The sequence below is a fragment of the Aspergillus affinis genome (genome assembly GCF_023601865.1).
Source record: "Aspergillus affinis strain CMG 70 chromosome Unknown NODE_111_length_120642_cov_87_870800, whole genome shotgun sequence".
Classification (NCBI taxonomy): domain Eukaryota; kingdom Fungi; phylum Ascomycota; class Eurotiomycetes; order Eurotiales; family Aspergillaceae; genus Aspergillus; species Aspergillus affinis.
Window position 1 is genome coordinate 15,519 of NW_026515892.1, and position 18,789 is coordinate 34,307.

General features: G+C 50.6%; 7 protein-coding genes across 7 annotated transcripts; 3 read left to right on the forward strand and 4 right to left on the reverse strand.

Annotated features, from left to right (window-relative positions):
- Positions 1–536: 536 nt before the first annotated feature.
- Positions 537–1,506, forward strand: KD926_000603 (class I SAM-dependent methyltransferase; the record flags this gene model as incomplete). The annotated part of the gene is made up of 3 exons (XM_053104403.1): positions 537–549; positions 597–982; positions 1,057–1,506. 3 exons carry the CDS (start codon positions 537–539, stop codon positions 1,504–1,506), a joined length of 849 nt encoding a protein of 282 aa, XP_052952297.1.
- A 491-nt stretch (positions 1,507–1,997) lies between these two features.
- On the reverse strand, positions 1,998–3,107 carry KD926_000604 (alpha/beta hydrolase family protein; the record flags this gene model as incomplete). The annotated part of the gene is made up of 1 exon (XM_053104404.1): positions 1,998–3,107. The coding sequence occupies one exon, from the start codon at positions 3,105–3,107 to the stop codon at positions 1,998–2,000; it is 1,110 nt and encodes a 369-aa protein (XP_052952298.1).
- Positions 3,108–3,427: 320 nt separating this feature from the next.
- On the forward strand, positions 3,428–5,319 carry KD926_000605 (major facilitator superfamily MFS_1; the record flags this gene model as incomplete). The annotated part of the gene is made up of 4 exons (XM_053104405.1): positions 3,428–3,813; positions 3,878–4,083; positions 4,146–5,047; positions 5,116–5,319. The coding sequence occupies 4 exons, from the start codon at positions 3,428–3,430 to the stop codon at positions 5,317–5,319; spliced, it is 1,698 nt and encodes a 565-aa protein (XP_052952299.1).
- Positions 5,320–5,961: 642 nt separating this feature from the next.
- KD926_000606 (alcohol dehydrogenase) lies at positions 5,962–6,381 on the forward strand (the record flags this gene model as incomplete). The annotated part of the gene is made up of 1 exon (XM_053104406.1): positions 5,962–6,381. The coding sequence occupies one exon, from the start codon at positions 5,962–5,964 to the stop codon at positions 6,379–6,381; it is 420 nt and encodes a 139-aa protein (XP_052952300.1).
- An 850-nt stretch (positions 6,382–7,231) lies between these two features.
- On the reverse strand, positions 7,232–8,486 carry KD926_000607 (Zn(II)2Cys6 transcription factor domain-containing protein; the record flags this gene model as incomplete). The annotated part of the gene is made up of 2 exons (XM_053104407.1): positions 7,232–8,009; positions 8,074–8,486. 2 exons carry the CDS (start codon positions 8,484–8,486, stop codon positions 7,232–7,234), a joined length of 1,191 nt encoding a protein of 396 aa, XP_052952301.1.
- A 4,816-nt stretch (positions 8,487–13,302) lies between these two features.
- On the reverse strand, positions 13,303–14,868 carry KD926_000608 (NADH:flavin oxidoreductase/NADH oxidase; the record flags this gene model as incomplete). Its single annotated transcript, XM_053104408.1, has 6 exons — positions 13,303–13,887; positions 13,942–14,094; positions 14,153–14,185; positions 14,241–14,558; positions 14,608–14,739; positions 14,800–14,868. 6 exons carry the CDS (start codon positions 14,866–14,868, stop codon positions 13,303–13,305), a joined length of 1,290 nt encoding a protein of 429 aa, XP_052952302.1.
- A 2,554-nt stretch (positions 14,869–17,422) lies between these two features.
- KD926_000609 (uncharacterized protein) lies at positions 17,423–18,367 on the reverse strand (the record flags this gene model as incomplete). The annotated part of the gene is made up of 4 exons (XM_053104409.1): positions 17,423–17,662; positions 17,768–17,877; positions 17,936–18,086; positions 18,344–18,367. 4 exons carry the CDS (start codon positions 18,365–18,367, stop codon positions 17,423–17,425), a joined length of 525 nt encoding a protein of 174 aa, XP_052952303.1.
- Positions 18,368–18,789: the final 422 nt, after the last annotated feature.

The following is an 18,789-nucleotide window of genomic DNA, read 5'->3' on the forward strand; positions in this document are numbered from 1 at the left end:
TATATTTCACTTTGACAATAATATCCCCCAGTTCCTGGATGGTAGGAATTGGCCGTTGTTCGACAGCCACTTTGTATGGGCCTTCGAATACTACTGCCTTCATTTCATTTTCGGTTTTCATGTTGACGAGTGAGGGCATTCGATGTTCCACGAGGCAAACTGATCAAAGTTACGACATCAGGTATCATTCTATTCTAAAATAATGATATCGGGTATGCTAGCAGTCCTATAAAGCCACCAAATAACGTGGTCCACCGTATTACACAACCTGAAACCGAATATGGATGGAAGTTGTTTCTGCATGCATAGGACTTCGGTATCCATGCATCAATGGCCTGTCGAATAGGACGACCTTCAAATCTAGCAAAGTTGCCGGTAGTTTGCATTTGTCCAGGTCCAGGAAATGTTGGACCTGATTCCGAAAGTGACCGAATGTCCAACTACCGTACTTAACAAAACAAAATCGTCCTCATGCCCTCAACATGGAGCTGTAGTTTCTCTTCCCACCTCACTCCTATCCTACTGACACCGCCATAATGGCGACAAAAGGTAGACCACCAAACAAGATCTCATGTACCACACTAAGATAACTACAGCAACGGCAGACGATTGGAAAATCATGGCCGACACCTACAAACGCCTGACAGAAGACACCAGCATAAAACCCATCGGGCTCATGCTGGAGCAGCTCAACGCCCGTGTCCCCTTTTCGCAGGCTTCCGGGATTCTGGATAGTGGCTGTGGGCCTGCGCCTATTATGGCTCGTGCCATTGCTGAATACGGGTCTAGAATTCTCCCTTCCTGTGCCCTGACTTGTTCGGATTACGCTCCCGCCATGATTGACCAGGTCCGGCGGAGCCAAACGAGGTTTTTACAAGAGGATCCGGAGTCGTTGTGGGGTCGGGTTAGAGCTGAGGTGCTCGACGCGATGGATTTGAGCTCTATTCGGGATGACGCAATGAGTCATGTTGCCGCTGGGTGGGTATGTGCTCTCTTATTCTATTCACCAGCGAATAGGTGAATAAAGTATGGGATAGTGATATAACTGCTACATAGGTGTTCTTCACGACAAAAGACCCCCAAAAATGTCTGAGCGAGTGTCAGCGCGTCTTGCGACCGGATGGTGTCGTCGCTGTTTCTTCCTGGGAAGAGACCGAATGGCTGAAGATTATGAAGCCCCTCAAGCAAATTGACCCTGGTATCAGTCCCCCGTCGATGCGACAGGGCTGGGAGACGGTGCTGGGACTGCACGGACAGCTGGAACAGGCTAGGTTTCGCCGTGTGGAAGTGTACCAGGTCCCGACAGAGGTGGCGTTTGAGTCTTATAGCACTTTCGTTGAGTTGCTGTTGACGAAGATGCCGCATATGGTGACATTGATAAGGAACTTCTCGGACGAGCAGAGGGAACAACTGAGGGAGTTGATGATTGACGAGATGCGACGGCTGTCGCTAGCGGAGCCGGGTGCGCTGAAGGGGGTTGCTTTGATAGCTATTGGACAGAAATAAGTATTACCAGGTCATTCTCAGGTTTAACTTAGATGGCCACCTCTCAACCGGTATATATTTGATGCCCGACTCTGATATGTGGTCCTGAAACAAGTGAGAGAACATAACGTGCTCTCTCATCCAATGTATAGACCAGCATGTGCGACAGACGCTCTAAGAAGTATAGACATAGCACGGGCAGGAGTAAGATAACCTTTCCATTGATGTCCATGGTACTAAGAAACAACATGAAACCCATTTTTCACCCGGCCCCGATCAATGCCAAACACCTCATCCAAAAACCTATACGTCCGATATTGCAGCAGCGGCCACGCCCCCGACTTGGCCTGCGCACCCCCCTCTGACAACGCCTTGGGGATCCATAGCTTCTTCCGACCCCCCTCCACATTCACCAGGTTCTTCATAATCTCGTTCTAAAACTGCTCCGCCAGGAACAGCTTCGGGTCCGCCGCCGCCCCCGTCACCAGAACCGGACACCGCACCCACTCCAGTTAGTTCACGCTCCCCGCGGACTTGCGGGCCGTGCGCGTCCGGTGCAGGCGGAATGTGTACGGCTTGAAGTTGCGAAGCAGCTGGCCGGGGTTCGTACTGCCGATCATGTCCTGTGCTTGGGCAAACGTGTACTTCGTGGCCACGTCCAGGTTGCCGTGCTTTCGGACGGCGAAGTCCACGAACCCGTCGCCCATGTGGTTTGCTTCCCAGGGCCACATGAACCACTTCGGCATCTTGGACATGGCGAAGTCCCACAGGTCGTAGACGGGATCAACTGCGATGCAGGCTTTGATGCGTGCGTCTGCGGCACCGCGCAGGGCGAGATACCCGCCGAGAGATTGACCGGTAGTGGCAATGTGGTTCAAGTCGAGGTTGGTGTCGGGATTGGCCTGGACGTATGTCTCCAGGAAGTCCAGTACGGCACTGGTCACGATCTCCCAGTCGGGTCGCAGTCGCATTCCGTCCCGTCGCAGCACCAGCCCTTGGCCCAGTCCGTCGAATGTCAAAAAGGCGTACCCGATTGCTGGCGACTCGGCACCGTGCAGAAAGTACAGCTCCTCCTGGGTCGAGTCGGCGCCTCCGACACAAATCAGAAGGGTCGTCTTGCGTCCGCGCAGACGCTGTGATTCCGCCGGCAGATGCAGCCAGCCAGGCATCTGGACAGGTTTCTCGTCCAGCTCGGGCGGTGCGAAGGGGATGTGCACGCGGCGCACCCCGTGGTTCATCAGCTTGGTGGCCTGCTCGAAATTGGCGATTCTGTGCTTGTACAGGGACAGCAGGTAGGGTTGCTCGCTTACAGGCATGTTGGGGTACATGTACTGCGCGCAGCGGAAGTAGTTGTTCGCCCGCAGGTAGCTGTTCCTGGCTGCCGCCAGGTGCCCGTGCTTCTGCATGTCTTCGGCCAGCGCCTGCGTGCGCTCTGCCAGCGCCAGGAACTGGTGTTGCCACGACACGGCATCGTTTGGTTGAAGCTGGCCCATCGTCTCGAGAAACTCGGCCGCGTCACAACCGCCGTAGGGGGCGGAGCCCAGCAGCCGCAGCAGCTCCAGGTTGTACCATTTGTACTCGAAGTAATGGCGATGGGGGGCGTAGCTGAAGAAGCGGTGCATAGTGAGGGTGTGGCTGTCCGATTCCTTTCTGGAGCAACAACAAGCCTTGAGCAGTCATTATTAATAATTGCTTAATCCGACCTGCACGTATTCCCAATCAGGATGGTGATAGGGCTAAAGAGACCGAAAGTGGCCGAAAGTGGCCGAACTCTTAGCAGGGGCATTATAATAGCCCTAACTCCAATCATTGCTGCCTCTTCTCTTTTTTTTTCTCCTCAAGTCTTCTGGTTTTAGGGTCATTGTTGTGGTCTATTCTAGCCTCTTTCGACGACTGATTGACCGATTCTGATTACATTGCTTGGGGTTTCCTGACTCTAACCATGTCCACCACCGACAACCAAGTCGCCCCTCTGAAAGATGAAACCAAAGTAGCGCAGGATTCGGAGGCGCCCCTACGCAAGTCGTGGCGCTTCTGGGCCATCATCTTGTCCCTGTCGCTGACGGGCCTCTGCTCCGCCATCGAGGGCACCATCATCACCAGCGCCCTGCCCACCATCACCGCCACCCTCAAGGGCGGCAATGCCTACATCTGGGTGCCGAATGCGTACTTTCTCGCGTCGATTGCGACGCTGCCACTATTTGCGCAGGCGAGCAATGTGTTTGGGCGGCGATGGTTGATTCTGGGGGCCGTAGCTCTGTTTGTGCTCGGGAGTGGGCTGTGCGGGGGGTCCTCGTCGATGAGGATGCTCATTGCGGCTCGGACGGTGTATGTGCTTTTTCTTTCCTCTCGTTGGCTTACTGGATATGGATGAAGAACTGACAGCTCCAAGACAAGGGCTAGGCGGCGGCGGTATCGCCCTCATGATCAACATTATCATGACCGACATCGTGTCCCTGCGCGAACGGGGCAAATACATGGCGTTGACCCAGATGGCGGCCACCATCGGCGCGGCCCTCGGGCCCTTCATCGGTGGTGTGATTACGAGTCGGTCGTCGTGGCGCTGGGTCTTTTACATCAACCTGCCGATTGGGGGGAGTAAGTGATGAGGAATGTCCATCTGCTGTAGGGACAATGTGCTGATCGTATGGATGGAACAGCGGCTTTCGTCTTCCTCTTCTTCTTCCTCCGCCTCAACTACGAACGCAACCAGTCCTGGAAGCAGCGTCTCGCTCGCATCGACGTCTTTGGTAACGCAGTGTTTATTACGGCCGTTGTGGCCGTGCTCCTCGCCCTCACCTGGGGCGGCACCATCTATGAATGGGGCACCTATCACATCATTGTTCCCCTGGTCCTCGGCTTCGTTGGCATCGGCCTCTTCCTTGCCGTTGAATGGACTATCGTCAAGGAGCCCTCCTTTCCGCGAAAGATCGTCTCCAACCGGACCTCTACCGTGGCGCTCATCCTGACGATGATCCACACGCTCTGCACATACTGGGCGTTCTATTTCCTTCCCATTTACTTCCAGGCGGTCCAGGGCAAATCCGTCATGAGATCCGGTATCGATACCCTCCCGATCTTCGCGGGGATCCTTCCCTTCGGCATTATTGGCGGTATTCTGCTGTCCAAAATCGGCCGGTATAAACCCCTCCATATCGTCGGCTGGATCCCCGTGATAATCGCCTTCGGCCTATTCAGCCTCCTGACACCGGGATCGCCCCCCGGTGCCTGGGTGTGCTTCCAGCTCCTTTGTGCCATCGGTGCTGGGCTCCTCGCTTCCATTTTGCTACCGGCGGTCCAGGCGCCCTTGGACGAGGGAATGGTCGCTACAGCCACGGGGGTGTGGAGTTTTGCGAGAGGGTTCGGGAGTGTCTGGGGCGTTACTATTCCCAGTGCGATCTTTAATAACCAGTGTCGGAAGAATGCGGCGGCTCTTATTCAGGATCCGGACGTCGCGCAGTATCTGACGGGGGGGAAGGCTTATCAGTATGCGACACAGGAGTTTTTAAATTCTATTGAGGACCAGACGTCCAGGGCGCAGGTCGTCGAGGCTTTTCATCAGGTAAGTTCTTAGACCTTAATATCCCTTTGGAGGTTATGCATGCACGATGCTAATATGATGTTTCTTAGTCTCTTCGTACGGTGTGGTATGTCGGGGTCGCTTTCGCCGCTCTGGGGTTCCTCTTGACCTTTGTGGAGAAGGAGATTGAGCTACGTCGCAAGTTGAATACGAAGTTTGGCATGGAGGAGAAGAAAGAAGGTCAGCAGTCGGGGAATCAGGAAGCTGGGGAGGAAGCGCACGATACGCCTGCGGAGGAGTCGGAAAAGGCTTAACTTAATGCGTGCGATTGGTATAACCATCGCAGTGCCTTTGTTGGATTCGACATACATAGAAAATTGACAGTATCAAAAGTTCGGTATGACATGGAGGTTGCATTTTCCTGTCCTCTCAGCTGTTCTCTAATGCATGCCCAGCTGCCAGTCCCTTTTCTAATAGCTAAATACAATAATATCATTGCATTGACGCGTGAAACGTCCGCTTTGTCACTTCAATGTCTGCGCACGCTGTTTAATGAGACCGTGTAGATCGGCCTACTGTCAGTCCACATGCACCGGGACCCGTCGCCTGGAAGACAGAAATGCTGTCGACGAAACAAGCATCAAGCGTAAATTCCGATGATCTGCCGGGATCGGGAACGTCCGACTAGCGACGCCCTCCGGAAAAGGGCCGAATGCCGAAGGACACCAACAGACAGGCTGATGAAGCCACCGAAGGCCTAACACCGATCTAGCCCAAAGCTTTTGGCTTCTGGCCAGGAGGGTGGCGTGCGGAGTAATGATCTCGTGTAGTTCCATCACCGGCCTTGTTCAGCAAGCAACATATGCGGGATATACCAAGACACCAGGATAAAAGGTGACATTAAACAATTGGCCTGATTACATGAACCATTCGCACCTCTGAGACGTCTTCTGAAAATGGCATCCCGCACGGAAACCACCGTCATCGTCACCACCGCCGATGGCGCCTGGGCGGAATCCAAGAAAGAGATCCCCCAATGTTCTCCCCGCTCCCTTCTGGTCAAGGTCCACTCGGTAGCCCTCAATCCCAGCGACCACAAAATGCCCCTCCGTGTTAAGACCACCGGACTGTCCGTCGGCATTGATTTCGCCGGCGAGGTGGTCGAGGTGGCAACCCACGCCAACGAGTTGCGCACGCGCGACGGGCTGCGGCCCTGGATGGTGGGAGACCGCGTCTGTGGCTCCGTGCATGGGAGTAACCTGCTCCATCCCAATTGGGGCTCGTTTGCTCATTCCGTCGAGGCCGATCCGGTCGTCCTGACGCGCATCCCGCTGGCCTGGGACTGGACAATGGCCTGCTGCGAGAGGGGTCCGTGAGTGGACAGAAGCTGGTCGTGAATCTGGACCTTTAACGTACATGCTGCATTCAGAACGCCTATGTGGGATTATACGCTGCCGGTATCATGGGAAATAGGATGTTTTGTCACGAATAGCTCTTGTACATAACTCCCTGTCAGGGACCTGGCCTGGGGAGGTCAAGTGACCCACAAATCTCCTGAAGTGCAGCGCTGCACCTGCACCTTGTGCAACTTATTCTTAGTTTAATATATAACCATACTTAGCGTTTTCTGCCTTATAGTAATAAGCTAAAGCCTTTTACTAATTATCAACACTATATCTATTTAGAATCCCCTTTTAAGCATCCCCAGGTCCTTTATTATTAAAACTAGCTCTACCTAATCACGGACTCCCTAGTATTACTGTAGTTTAGAGATCTATAAAATAGGTCCCCTATAGAATAGTGTAAGGCAGCAGCGGTCCGTTGCCTTTACCACTGCACCACAGGTCATCCAGGCAACGTCTTATATAGATCTAACCTTAGCCGACCGGTGTTACTGCCCGTTCCTGGTTGGGTCCGTAACACCGCTCTAACATACCCGGTACCTTCACCTAAGGGAACCAAGTGCCAGTACAGAATCATATCATCTCCTGGCTACCCCTTACACGGGATTATCTTCCAGCCTCTGAGGGTATTACCTTAACTACTCAGAACCTTCCCTTAAGCGAAATTAGGTAGGCAGTAGAACCTGACAAAGCCAGGAGCGTGACACTGATATCATGGACCTGACCTCAGAAGTCACGTGACCCCACAAACCTCCTAAAGTGCAGCTTATTGTTAGTTTAATACATTGCTATACTCAACGCTTTGTGCCTTACACTCCCAGACCTATCTATCTTGGCTTTCGCCACATTTTCTCATGCACTCGCGGATGCTGTCTAGTGTCTGTTCACACAATTGGATGATAAACGTCAGCTGGATCCCATGGCAGGATGCCAGCGAAAACCCGTCAATCGCCAGAGAGGGCATCAGACAATCTGACGGCCTTAAAGGAACCCCGCGGCGTTGCACGTCTCGCAAGATGTCCACGGCGCGGGTGTAGATGACGTCGAGCCGGGAGTAGCAGCTCAGCACTATGAGGGCCGTGGATCGGTCGGGGGAGACGTGGTCGGCGCCATGGGGAGCCTCGTCCAGCGATTTCCCGCCATCCACCGAGGCAATCCCGGCGACCAGGTTCCTCAGCTGCACGGTCATGGAGAGGAGCCGGCCCATTTTCAGATCCGACAGACACGGGCTGGTCGGGGAACTGTGTCCGCTGGACGCTGGCGTTCGCATCATCTGCGCATGGAATGCATTTCCCAGGCCCGGATTGGCATATAGCGGGTGCTGATACAAGGCCACATTGAGCTGGCAGAGCTGGGTCAGGCATTGCACGTAATCATCTTTCCGGTCGTGCTGGTGCGCCTTGTTATGGTCCTCGGGGCGCTGGTGGCCATCCGCCACGACATCGGGGCCGAGCGTCGGGGCCATGAACAAGCCCGGGTCGGACCGATTGGGAGTGTTGAAGGTCGCGATCGGCGCAGTGGTGGTGGGGGTGCTGTGCAATCCGCCACTGCCGGGCTCCAGGCCCATGGAAAAGATGCCCCCCATAGTGGGTTCAGCAAAGCTACCGTACCATCAGTGAGCATCGTAGAACAGACCACACCGCAGCAGGGGATTCCACCACGTACTAATTGAGAAACTCCAACGGATCTGGGGAGGGCAGTCCCGCCGTCTTGTGCCCCTCGATAGATGGTGCCAGCCCCCAGAGCGGTTCCCCCGTCAGGGCGTTGCCCATCGCCCGCGGCGGTCCACTCTCCCCGTCCAGAGGCATGGACTCGTCAGACGACTGCATGCCCAGGATGGGGTCCTCCTCCAGCGACTGCGGGTGCCCGTCCTCGCATCCAAAGTAGCTCGAATTGTCACGACACTGACGCGGCGGACGACCCATCGGACGCGCTCTTGGGATGGTGCAGACGGCCTTAGCCCGGGCACAGCGGCGACATTGCTGCGAGCTGATCTCCCAGACACATCGCAGCTTCTGGCCGCGACAGCGGTCGCAGGCCGGACGAGGGCCGCTCGACTTGATGACACCGTCGGCCATGGTAGGAGACTTGGCGTATAGGATCGTGGAGGCTATATAGATCAGGGCTCAGAGCGGGACAGGCTGTGGAGGGTGTACTTTCATGACGACAGAGAGATCCGTGCCTTTGCCAGTGGAGATGATCGAATGGAAAATGAGAAATTATCTGAACAGCCATGGACGACGTCTTGGACTCTTCTTGGGACGCGGTCGATCCCGCGCGGGGGGGTACGTGGGGCTTGGCAGAATTGGGGTCGTCGCTCGGGCCATCAGTCAAGAATCAGGAATGCAGTGATCTACTCTGGTGGACCACGGTTATTTTGTTAGTACGTTCCACGGTAAGCACTAAATGACTAGGGTCAGCTATCACTCATATGACCAACCGCCTTGCTATTTACACAGTAGGTAAGGATTGAAGCTGGTGTGACGGTCTACAAAGGCGCTTATGTAAGACAAGTTTGTTTCTGACTCTATATGAAGGAATTTTCCCATAAGAAAGGAAAGGAACTATCTAGAAAGAGGAGTAGGGCCCTTTTATATAAAATAAGGGCTCTACCTCAACTATTTATATATAGAAATCTTCTAATAATTTTTTACTTTAATAATCGGAGTGTTCCCCTATCCCTAACTCGGCTAAATAACTAGACGGTTAATCTAATAACTAGTTAGAACCTTTCTTTAAATCCTGAAGGTATTTGGTAAGGCAGCGGTCCGTTGCCTTTACCACTGCACCAGAGGCCAAAAAGGCACAATGCATGACCAACAGGTCATCCAGGCAACGTCTCATATAAATCCAACCTCTGCCAACGGTGTTACTACCCGGTCTGTAGTTGGGTCCGTAACATCGTTGGGGTTTTAAATTAAATAGAATATTTATTATAGAAAGTGGAACATACCAACTAAATCACCGCGATCGACCGGAGTATGGATAGTACTTCCCATCCTGCCATTCGCGACGAGGATGGGAATCCTCCACGCCATGCAGGGTTGCGGCTCCTGCCTGGAGCCCCGGCTGCATCAGTCGCGAAACAGGAACCATCTTGCGAGTGGCAGACTCGACCACGCTACGCCGCAGTTCTGACTTGCATATCCACGACAGGCACCTATCATCACATATTCTAGTATTTCGTATTACAGAAGGCGTCTCCGTAAGCGATCCGACTATGGATTTCCATTGCCCCTTTTACGCAGAAGAACTAGTTGCTGTCCGCTCCGTCTATTGATATATGTTGCTGGATTGCCGCTGCTGATCAAGCTTTTCTGCCCATATAGAAGGAATGAGGTGCAACACAACAATGACATCTCTCATGAGGAGGACTCTGAAGTCACTAGCACCGACACGGACTGTTTGACCTCTCGACGCGGTCCCCGCAAAACCGAGGAAGTAAGCCGAACAGGACCACACCATGCCGCTAATGCTGCGCGTCTGGGAAAAAGGTTACATTCTGGCATCTTGTTGCCATTGTTGCAGCTTGTATGCACTGGCGCGGAAATGCAACCGCCCTGGGGGAGGTTTGTACCGCCAGTAGAAATGCACTATTCTGGCATGAACATGGATAGCCACACGATACTGGAAACGGACCACGGGATGGACAATCAGACAACCGACATGCACAGTCTGGACCTGATGGCAGTGCTAAAGGGGGGCCAAAGGAAGAAGCTAAGGAGCAGGACCTGCGGGGTATTGCGAGAAAGTACTCGGGTACGTGCGCTGCGAGCACGACGATGGACTGTATCCAGGCTATAATCAGATTCAATACCTTAACAAACACTCACCCGAGTAATGTCGTGCGCAATTGTGCCAATGGCCGCAAGCCACCCTGCGCCAAAGGCTACGCTAAAGGAAGGCTGAGGCTATGCTTGCGTCCGACTCCCGCCGGGATCTCATCCTGCGTAAGCCTAGTAGATGAACCCGACGGGCCGCGGGAGGCTGACCATTCTTAAGACTAAAGCCCTATCAGTTTAGTGCCTGGATGGGCAGTGACTCTCAAAGCATTGTCTTTCTATTTCAGAGATTTAGTTTACAAAGCAGTCAGTGAGTCCGTTAAGGGCGTTCGAGGTTCTGGAGACTAGCAAGGACCCTAACTTCCTAAGAGCTAGTTTGGGTTTCTAAGATCTACGATTCCTCTATACTACTATGCGTAAGCTATGATATCTGTGACAACCTCAGGAATGAAGAAATGATCTTTATTGTAGGCTAGTTACGAAACACTAGGTTGAGGAAAGAAGAAGAAGAAAATAGCGATTTACTGCATAAAGCAGTAAACAAACCTACTGTGTAAGACAAACGAACCAAACAGTGCAAACTATGCGAACACCCTGGTATAGGGCGTTGCTGCATGCTCAGGACGTCACATAATTCACATTACCCGCTTTGTCGAGGAAGTCTCTCCAGTGACTTGTTTTTAGTTTTTCAATTGCCCTCGTCCATTTTCGACTTCTCTCGCGCATTTCTACAAAACTTGCCTTGGTGGTTGGGCGATTGGGTCCTAGGATAGCACAACCGTCTTGCCACCTTCGGCGGGCTTGGTTGACTTCCACTTGTTGGGTCTTGAGATCTGCCGTGAACCAGCGCTTCGAGTACGGGCACGGGGCTTGTACCGGCACCTGCTGGTCTAGCGCAGTTATTGTGGTTTAGATCAGATAATTGACTGTCTGGTCTAGGTCCTGCTTGGATTGGATCCTTGGACGTGGGTCAATAAATCTTATTATTGTTCGGGCTACTTCGGTCCAGTCTGCTCGGCCATACGCTCTTCTCGGTTTGAGATTTCTGGTCTGCTCTGGTTGGAGACTCTATTCCGAGTATGTGCCCCGATAATCGGATCCATAGTGGTCATGGTAAAGTTGGATTTAATCAGCCCTGTTATGTCGTTAGTACGTGTGAGATCGAGTACTGATGTCGTCCCAGGTTTGTTCAGAGACCAAAATGTCGCCTCGCCTGGGGCCAGGCACCATTGCAGCTCGTGGTTTTGCAAGAAATTGATCAGTTCGTGCACGTGTTCTGCGAAGCGGTAGTATACCGTACAGTAACTCTATGCAAGGTAATAGCGGTTGAAATCTCCGGCCAAGATAAGTTTTGTTGTGAAACAGGTCGACTTCGACCGGTGCGCCTGTGACCTAGGGTCCCAGACCCCTAGGAACGTCCTTCTGGAGTGCTCGCTGCACACGGCCGGCCGGAGGATAATTATGGATCACCTCAATCAGATAGAGGGACTGCGTGGGCATATACAGGATTCCGACGCAGTTATAGTACACCCGCAGGCGATCCCGCTACGTCGCCGAATTTATGCAACAAACAGGCCTCCTTCAACAATTCCGATTCGCTCGACTGGACGAGTAGGACGACGAGGAGACTCCAGAACTTACCAACCTGCTAGAAGGACTCGAACTAGGCGAGGAAGACGATGGTTACATGGAACTTTAGGGGTCGGCCTGGGTCAGGCCGCTACCAGTGACGTATACTGTTAGTCTGTTGGAGCCTGCTGGTATGGCTTGCGGCGCTAGCCTGCATGTAGCTAGTCAGTCAGCTGACTCACACTGGGCTGCTGCATTTCTAGAACCTCTGCAGTTGTAGTATTAGAGATAATCAAGCGTTTCCATCCGATTCCCTAGCACTTTCAAAGCCGACGCTCATCACATACCACTCACGAACCACCTATATAGAACGAGGCGGAAGGAGAGACAGCGTCAGGAGACGTAGTGAGCTGCGGCAGGCGAGCGGCAGGCGGTTTAGTTGCGTTGCTTTATGATTTATCTATTGCGTTTGTGGGTTTATATGGCGTAAGGGCTCGAGATTCTGCTTCATTCGGCGAAGCGCCTGCATAGCCTGTCGTTTCAATAGATAGGCTCTACCATGTTAATAGAATATTGATTGATTGATTGATTGATTGATGATAGATACCCGAAGGAAGTCAGCTGTGGTTCAACTTTCTAAAGCGCTCATCTTCTGTACAGGTCCATTGAGAGCTCATCGGATGACCCAAGCACCTGCAATGAAAAAGTCTGCAACGATCTGGCCGACGTCTTTGGTCGATTGGCGATCGTCGAGACTAAGCTCAAGAAAGTGGCCAAAGAGCACAACAACAAAACTACAAAGGGCCAGAAAGTGGGGCGATCTCTGCGCCGGAGCAGTCATTCAAGTGAAGATGTACTTGACATTTCGACAATGTACACCAGAGCAAGATATAGGTCATATTGGTCTTGAGTTCTGTATACGAGTGATTTGACTGCCAAAGACTATACTGGAATGTGAGCAAGTCAAGAGTCGCCCCTGCGTTGGTTGTTTGCTGGGGATGGGTCGATTGTCTCAATTCCAAGCTGACAACGTGTATACTCATGTATAATCTTGTCATTGTGCATTGAGACGTCTTGTTCTGCTTATTTTCTATTGAGCCATGTAACACCTCAAGACTACAAGTAGAAATGTAACGTAATGTAACGAAATGATTTCCCTGGATGAATCGGCTATAGTCATGAGCTACTATATTCTGTATTGTTAAAAGTCTAGAGTAAAGTTCACTCGATGAGGTCTCATGAATTGTACTAGATGCGTGACTAAATCACAAGAAGATTGAGTCCAAACTTGCAGAAGTCAGCTATTGAAGTATGTGCCTGCTTTCGTCTACGACAATAGTCACAGGCACGCCGGCGGGTATTCAGTGATTTAAATTCAGCAAGTCTAGGACGGGCGACCTCCAAGTAGTGATGGAATCTTTCCAAAACTTGCTTTACAGACTAACGCAGGTGTGTAATGATTCCTCAAGTATTTCTATGGTTTTAATCCTATCTACACATCAACACTAAAACCTGTTACTGGCTATTTTTGCGAGCTATGCAATCACTTCCGACGACGTCCAGCGAAGCCCCAGTGGATCTGATTGGCTGACTTCATATCAACATCGAGGTCATCCGCAAAGGTCCAGACCAGTCCGGGGTTCTTCTGGAACATCCGTCCAACAAAAACCATATCAAGGCCATCCTTCAAGAGGTTATTGGCCTGGGGACCGGAAGTAATTGCTCCGACTGTTCCCACAAGAAGACGGTCGCCCAATTTCTTCTTAACTTGGAGAGCGGCGGGGGCTTGATATCCTGGTCCGCCAATTATTTTCTGTCTGGGATCGTTACCTCCGCTGGAAACATCGAGGACATCCACACCGCGGCTCGCCAAGATCTCCGCAAGTTGAATGGTTGAGGTGACGTCCCAGCTAGGCTCATTTTGCAGATGTTCCAGCCACTCCGTGCCGCTGACACGGAAAAAAAGAGGCATCTTCTCGGGCATGTTTTGCCGAGAAACATCAACAAGCTGGAGCGCGAACCGAATTCGGTTCTCGAAGCTTCCGCCATATTCATCAGTCCGTTTGTTTGAGACTGGGGACAGGAATTCGTGGACAAGATATCCGTGCGCGCCGTGGATCTCGATGGCCTATTAATGGTTTAGTCAGCTCTGAGTACACAATTAACGACTCTGGTGAAGTACATCAAACCCGGCTCGAACCGCTCTTTTCACAGCTTCGCCCCAGGACACTACGAAAGATTGAATCTCGCCGTGAGACATCTCCCGAGGAATGATGTTCTTTTCTTTATAGGCGATAGCGCTCGGGGCAGCTACATCATCAGGCCAGCCGTACCGCTGTTAAGGGATATTAGCGATCGGTGAATCTCAACTGTGGTGGTAAGTGCCTTCGTACTGGTGTAAATCCCTCATTCTCGTAGCCATTGACCTTGAGTGAATCATTAGTTATGGTGCGATTCTTACAGCGTCAGCATAAGGCCTACCGATTTCAAAGGTGCCCCTGGACCACGAGCCATGCTCAGCCAAGGTGCAACAGTGCTTGCTTTGCGTCCAGCATGTGCGAGTTGAATACCAACGAGCTGGCCCTGGCTGTGAGCAAACTCCACGATCCTCTTTAATGGTTCGATCTGAGAATCTTTCCAGAGGCCAGAGTCCTCCGGTGTAATTCGACCATTGGGAGTGACCGCAGTAGCCTCCACGAAGGAGAGACCTGGTCCACGTGAGATGATCCCGCCCAGATGCGCAAAGTGCCAGTCGTTAAGGTGTCCATCCGCAGCCGAATATTGGCAGAGGGGAGAGAGCTTTTGTTGTCAGTCATTGTTGATGCGCGAACCTGTAAGGGCAACTCACCAGAATGCGGTTTTGAAGCTTGAGACCTCTGATGAGCAAAGGAGCAAAGAGCTTGGGCAAATTTGGGTCATTCGGCGCCGGCGAGACAGCTGTGCCGGCGGGCGGGTCTTGCTTCGGGGTAAAAAATGATACCTGATGAAAGTCAGATTTACGCTAAGACCTTAATAATGCTGAGTTCAGGCGGGTACCTACACTACTGGCTGGCTCGTTGGCTATTTCAACGATTGCACTTTCGTCAGCGTTTGCGTAGCGGGAAAGCATCTTGAATGACGGCAAAAACGTGTTGAGTTTCCTGTTGCAGTTGCAATAGTTTGCGAATCTGCAACCTTAGTTTACCAACATTTCATTTATAGTCTGTTTTCATCTTGTTGTATTTCTAAGCCATGAGGACTACACTCAAAGTTCAGAACTTTCCACCAAAATCTCTCCGAGGATATGGGCTTCTTTTGTCTCCACATTTACATTATACGAGGAAGCTTGTCACGAAGAACCTCATTGGATTGTTGCGAAGGTAAAATTGGCAAACAATGCAAATAGTGGGGTGTTATCGATTCCGAGTCCGGTGGACTCGGACCTGAGAATTGAAAACCACAACCATCTAGCAAACCATCTTTCATCTTCCTCGGCGACTTCTGCTGGCGACCCAGGCAGTCGGAGGAAAATTTTACCATACGATGTTCTCACTGGCCACACTCGTAACAATACTTTGGTTGCCGTTGAGCGCTGATTTACATTACCGATCAGGTTGACTCAGTGGACAGTGTGGCAGCGCTGAAGTCTCTGACCCCCCACTGGTGGACGAATATTTAGAACATGGCACTTATCAGAAGCTTTGGTGCTTACTGAGCATAGTGTATTCTAGGTGTCGAATTTAGTTAATGACGCCATTTCCACGGGGATAATTCACTGTACATAGGAAAGGATACCAATCATTTGATGACGTAGGACATTCGCGGGGGGCGCTTACGGGGAAACCAATGGCCATTGAGATGAAAGGTAGGGTATATAAAGAGACGAATTGCTGAACTCTCGAGATTCTACGTCCAGTCTCGATCCACTTCGCTCATAATCGTACTTTTTTGAATCGTCCCTCACCATGCCCCAACTTCTTCGTATGACGCTATTGATGAAGCGCAAGGAAGGAATGTCTGCAGAGGAATTCCGTCTCTCTGGTTAAAGATCATCTTGTCAAGTACCAAAGAGTATGTCCCTGGTTAATGCAGGCAATGCTCTCAATGTTGCTCATCCTTGGAATTGTCCTACGATACTAATGATGCAACTAGTTTTATTCTTTACTGGACCTTGTAAGCTCGGCAAGGTTGAGAAATTTTCATATGCCGTCGGTTTCTCGAACGGACGAATTTGATGGAGGTGCGGAGTTCTGGGCAAAGAACATAGAAGATTTGGAGGCGGTGTTCGCGAGTCAGGAATATTACGAAAAGTTTACTTGGATGAAGACAACTTTTTGGATCGAGAGAAGAGCAGAACATTGATTGGGTGGGAAGATATAAGTCTTTAAGAACTTGGAAGGAAGCCTCATTACATGAGCATGTCTTGAAAAGTTCATAACGAGAAGTTCCAAAATGTGAGTAACTCCAAAAATTCTTTATCATCATATACAACTGGAAGGCGCTAGCGACGTGTATGTAACCAACATCGTCTCCCAGAGTCAGAATTTAGGGCGATTATGCCATGCGCCTACAGGCGATGATGTCAATATGTACACTTCCACTGACAGTGTTATCGATACTTATTACGAACGAGTGTAGCCTTCCTTGAGGCTAACCGTATCACTCGAAATTACTCCTCATCAGCGCAGGCCTTTGTCGGAAAGTTGACAGTAGAACATTTCTTGTGCAAATTAAGCCACTGACCATGCGGGTCATCGCCTGATGCATTCTCATGAAAATGGGAATCCATAGATTACCTCTACTCACGGAGCCTCAATCGCGGGCTCATAGTAAAGAGACCGTCAATCCGGGTTTATGTTATTTGAGCGGCGAGACGAACGAATTTACATGTCATTGGTCTATGTTGTATTTAATTTGGAACTTAAACAGTAGATAGACTGACACGGCCTAGTATTCCCTCCGTACCGTTGAAGCCCTAGGTAAGCCCAAGGTAATGCGGCCGATTCAGAATCAAATTTAGTATTTAATTAGTAGGATCTACCAGAGTCCCGGCATTATGACGAAAGCCGAGAGAAGGTCGGGATGCCGACACTGACGCACCGGCTAATTAGTATCGGGACTGTGGAGCCAAAAAAAAAAAACCTCCGGCAGGATGGTACTGCAGAGAACGAGCCTTAGGAATGAATGGCTGTTATGCGGCATATTAAGACAACAATCGATACGAGATTGTTTCACGGTTTATTAGCTCTCTAAGAAGTTTGGTCACTTTACGTGTCGGAGCAGCTTGAAAGTCCCAAGTCCCGTTCCGATAACCTGTACTCGGAACAGCCAACCAATAGGAACTCCACCATCATCATCTCCGATAGGCCTTGACAAGTACGGCAGTACTAAAGGGCCTGGTTCGGTACTGCGTACTGCGACAGTAGAACTGCAGTACTGTAAATAGTGCAAACACCACGAAACTCGTGAATTGCATAAGTTATGTGGAAAAGTCCTGTATTTTTGTGTATTTTGTTTACATTAGAAATCCATACTCCGAATGTTTGAAAATCAAGATGCTAATAGATTATGGTTTATAGTTCATTCTATTTGAAGCTCTTTATCTGTCTACTCCTCTTCGAATATATACATTCATCGTCATCCCTTCGCCGCTTTCGCTCTCGATGTGGGCGCTGGCTAGCGATTTAAAGAGTTGAATTAACTGGAAGTGGGAGTTCATCCAAGTCATCATCAGCACTGCCAGCATAATTTTCGGGCTGCAAAGTATCATCAAATTGCTCCTCTTCCTCTTCCTCTTCATGGCCACTAATGACGATTGCTTTATAGTTATCAAGCTGTGCCTCCGCCTCTTCGTCAGCCTCCATTCTCTCGTTTAAATCCTCACTTTGCGTGAATATCGTAGCCTCTGCATGTTCCATATCGAACTGTGTCATACAGCGGAGTATCATAAGATCCTAAATAGTTATTGCATTGAGGGATCCGCGTCGGTAATGACAGATATCACGAGCAGAGCTAAACAAGCGTTCTACCTCTGCCCCTGTAGCAGGAATAGAGAAAATATCCCGTGCTAGCGCTGCGAGAGTTGGAAATCGACTCTCGTTGAGCCCCCAGAACTGACATGGGTCATCTTCATCGGTTCCTGAAATCATTAGTATATAGATCATATAGCCTGATCAACTATCGGATTATAAACATACGAAGGTTCAGGTATCCTTCAAGTTCCTCCTGCCAGCTAACCTTTTCCTGAACTTTCGCTTTTATTGAGCGAGGTTTTCGACCGCGGTCAAAACGCGGTGTGGCGGCTCGGTAGTGAAATACGTTACTGAGATAAGTGGCCACACCGGCCACCTAATACACAAGACATCCATCGCTTCCCACATATATTGACACGGGACAGGGGCCTGGGTTCAGATCGGTCGTCTGACTAAGCATAGTCTGTCAATTCATGGCAACGTCGAAGAAAAAGTTCTATTTCGTTTTGGTTTCTAATCCAAAACCAATCCACATTGAGATTTCGCCGCCAAGCTTTCCATCCAAATGTCTCCGCGTTTACATCATAGGGGAAGTTTAATACAGGGGTCCATACTTGAAGATCATTTGTTTACCGAGGAGGCGTAGTGGGGCAACATCGATTCCGAGTATGGTGTCCACCGGACCCGGACCGATATAATCTAGGAAACCGTCTTCCTCGGCGACTTCTGCTGGCAACAATGGGCAGCCGGAGAAACATGTCACCGTTCCGTCATCGTATTGGTCATTCATACATCATAAAATATCTCGGTCGTTGATGAATGATGATTCACATTATTAACCAAGCTGTAAAAGTGGGAGGTTCCTACTTAGAAGTCTAGTGAAAACGCGCTTAGATGCGTAGCATAGTATAATTTATTGATGGACCATATAGATGGTGCCGGTTTGGCTATGCTCATATCGTCAGGCATCGGTATGTACACACCGTCTCTGTCCGTTATGCTCTCTTTTGTCTCTGTATTTATTTCCAGTAATATATTCCTTCTTTCTAGTGTCTATACCATAAATCTACAACGAAGAT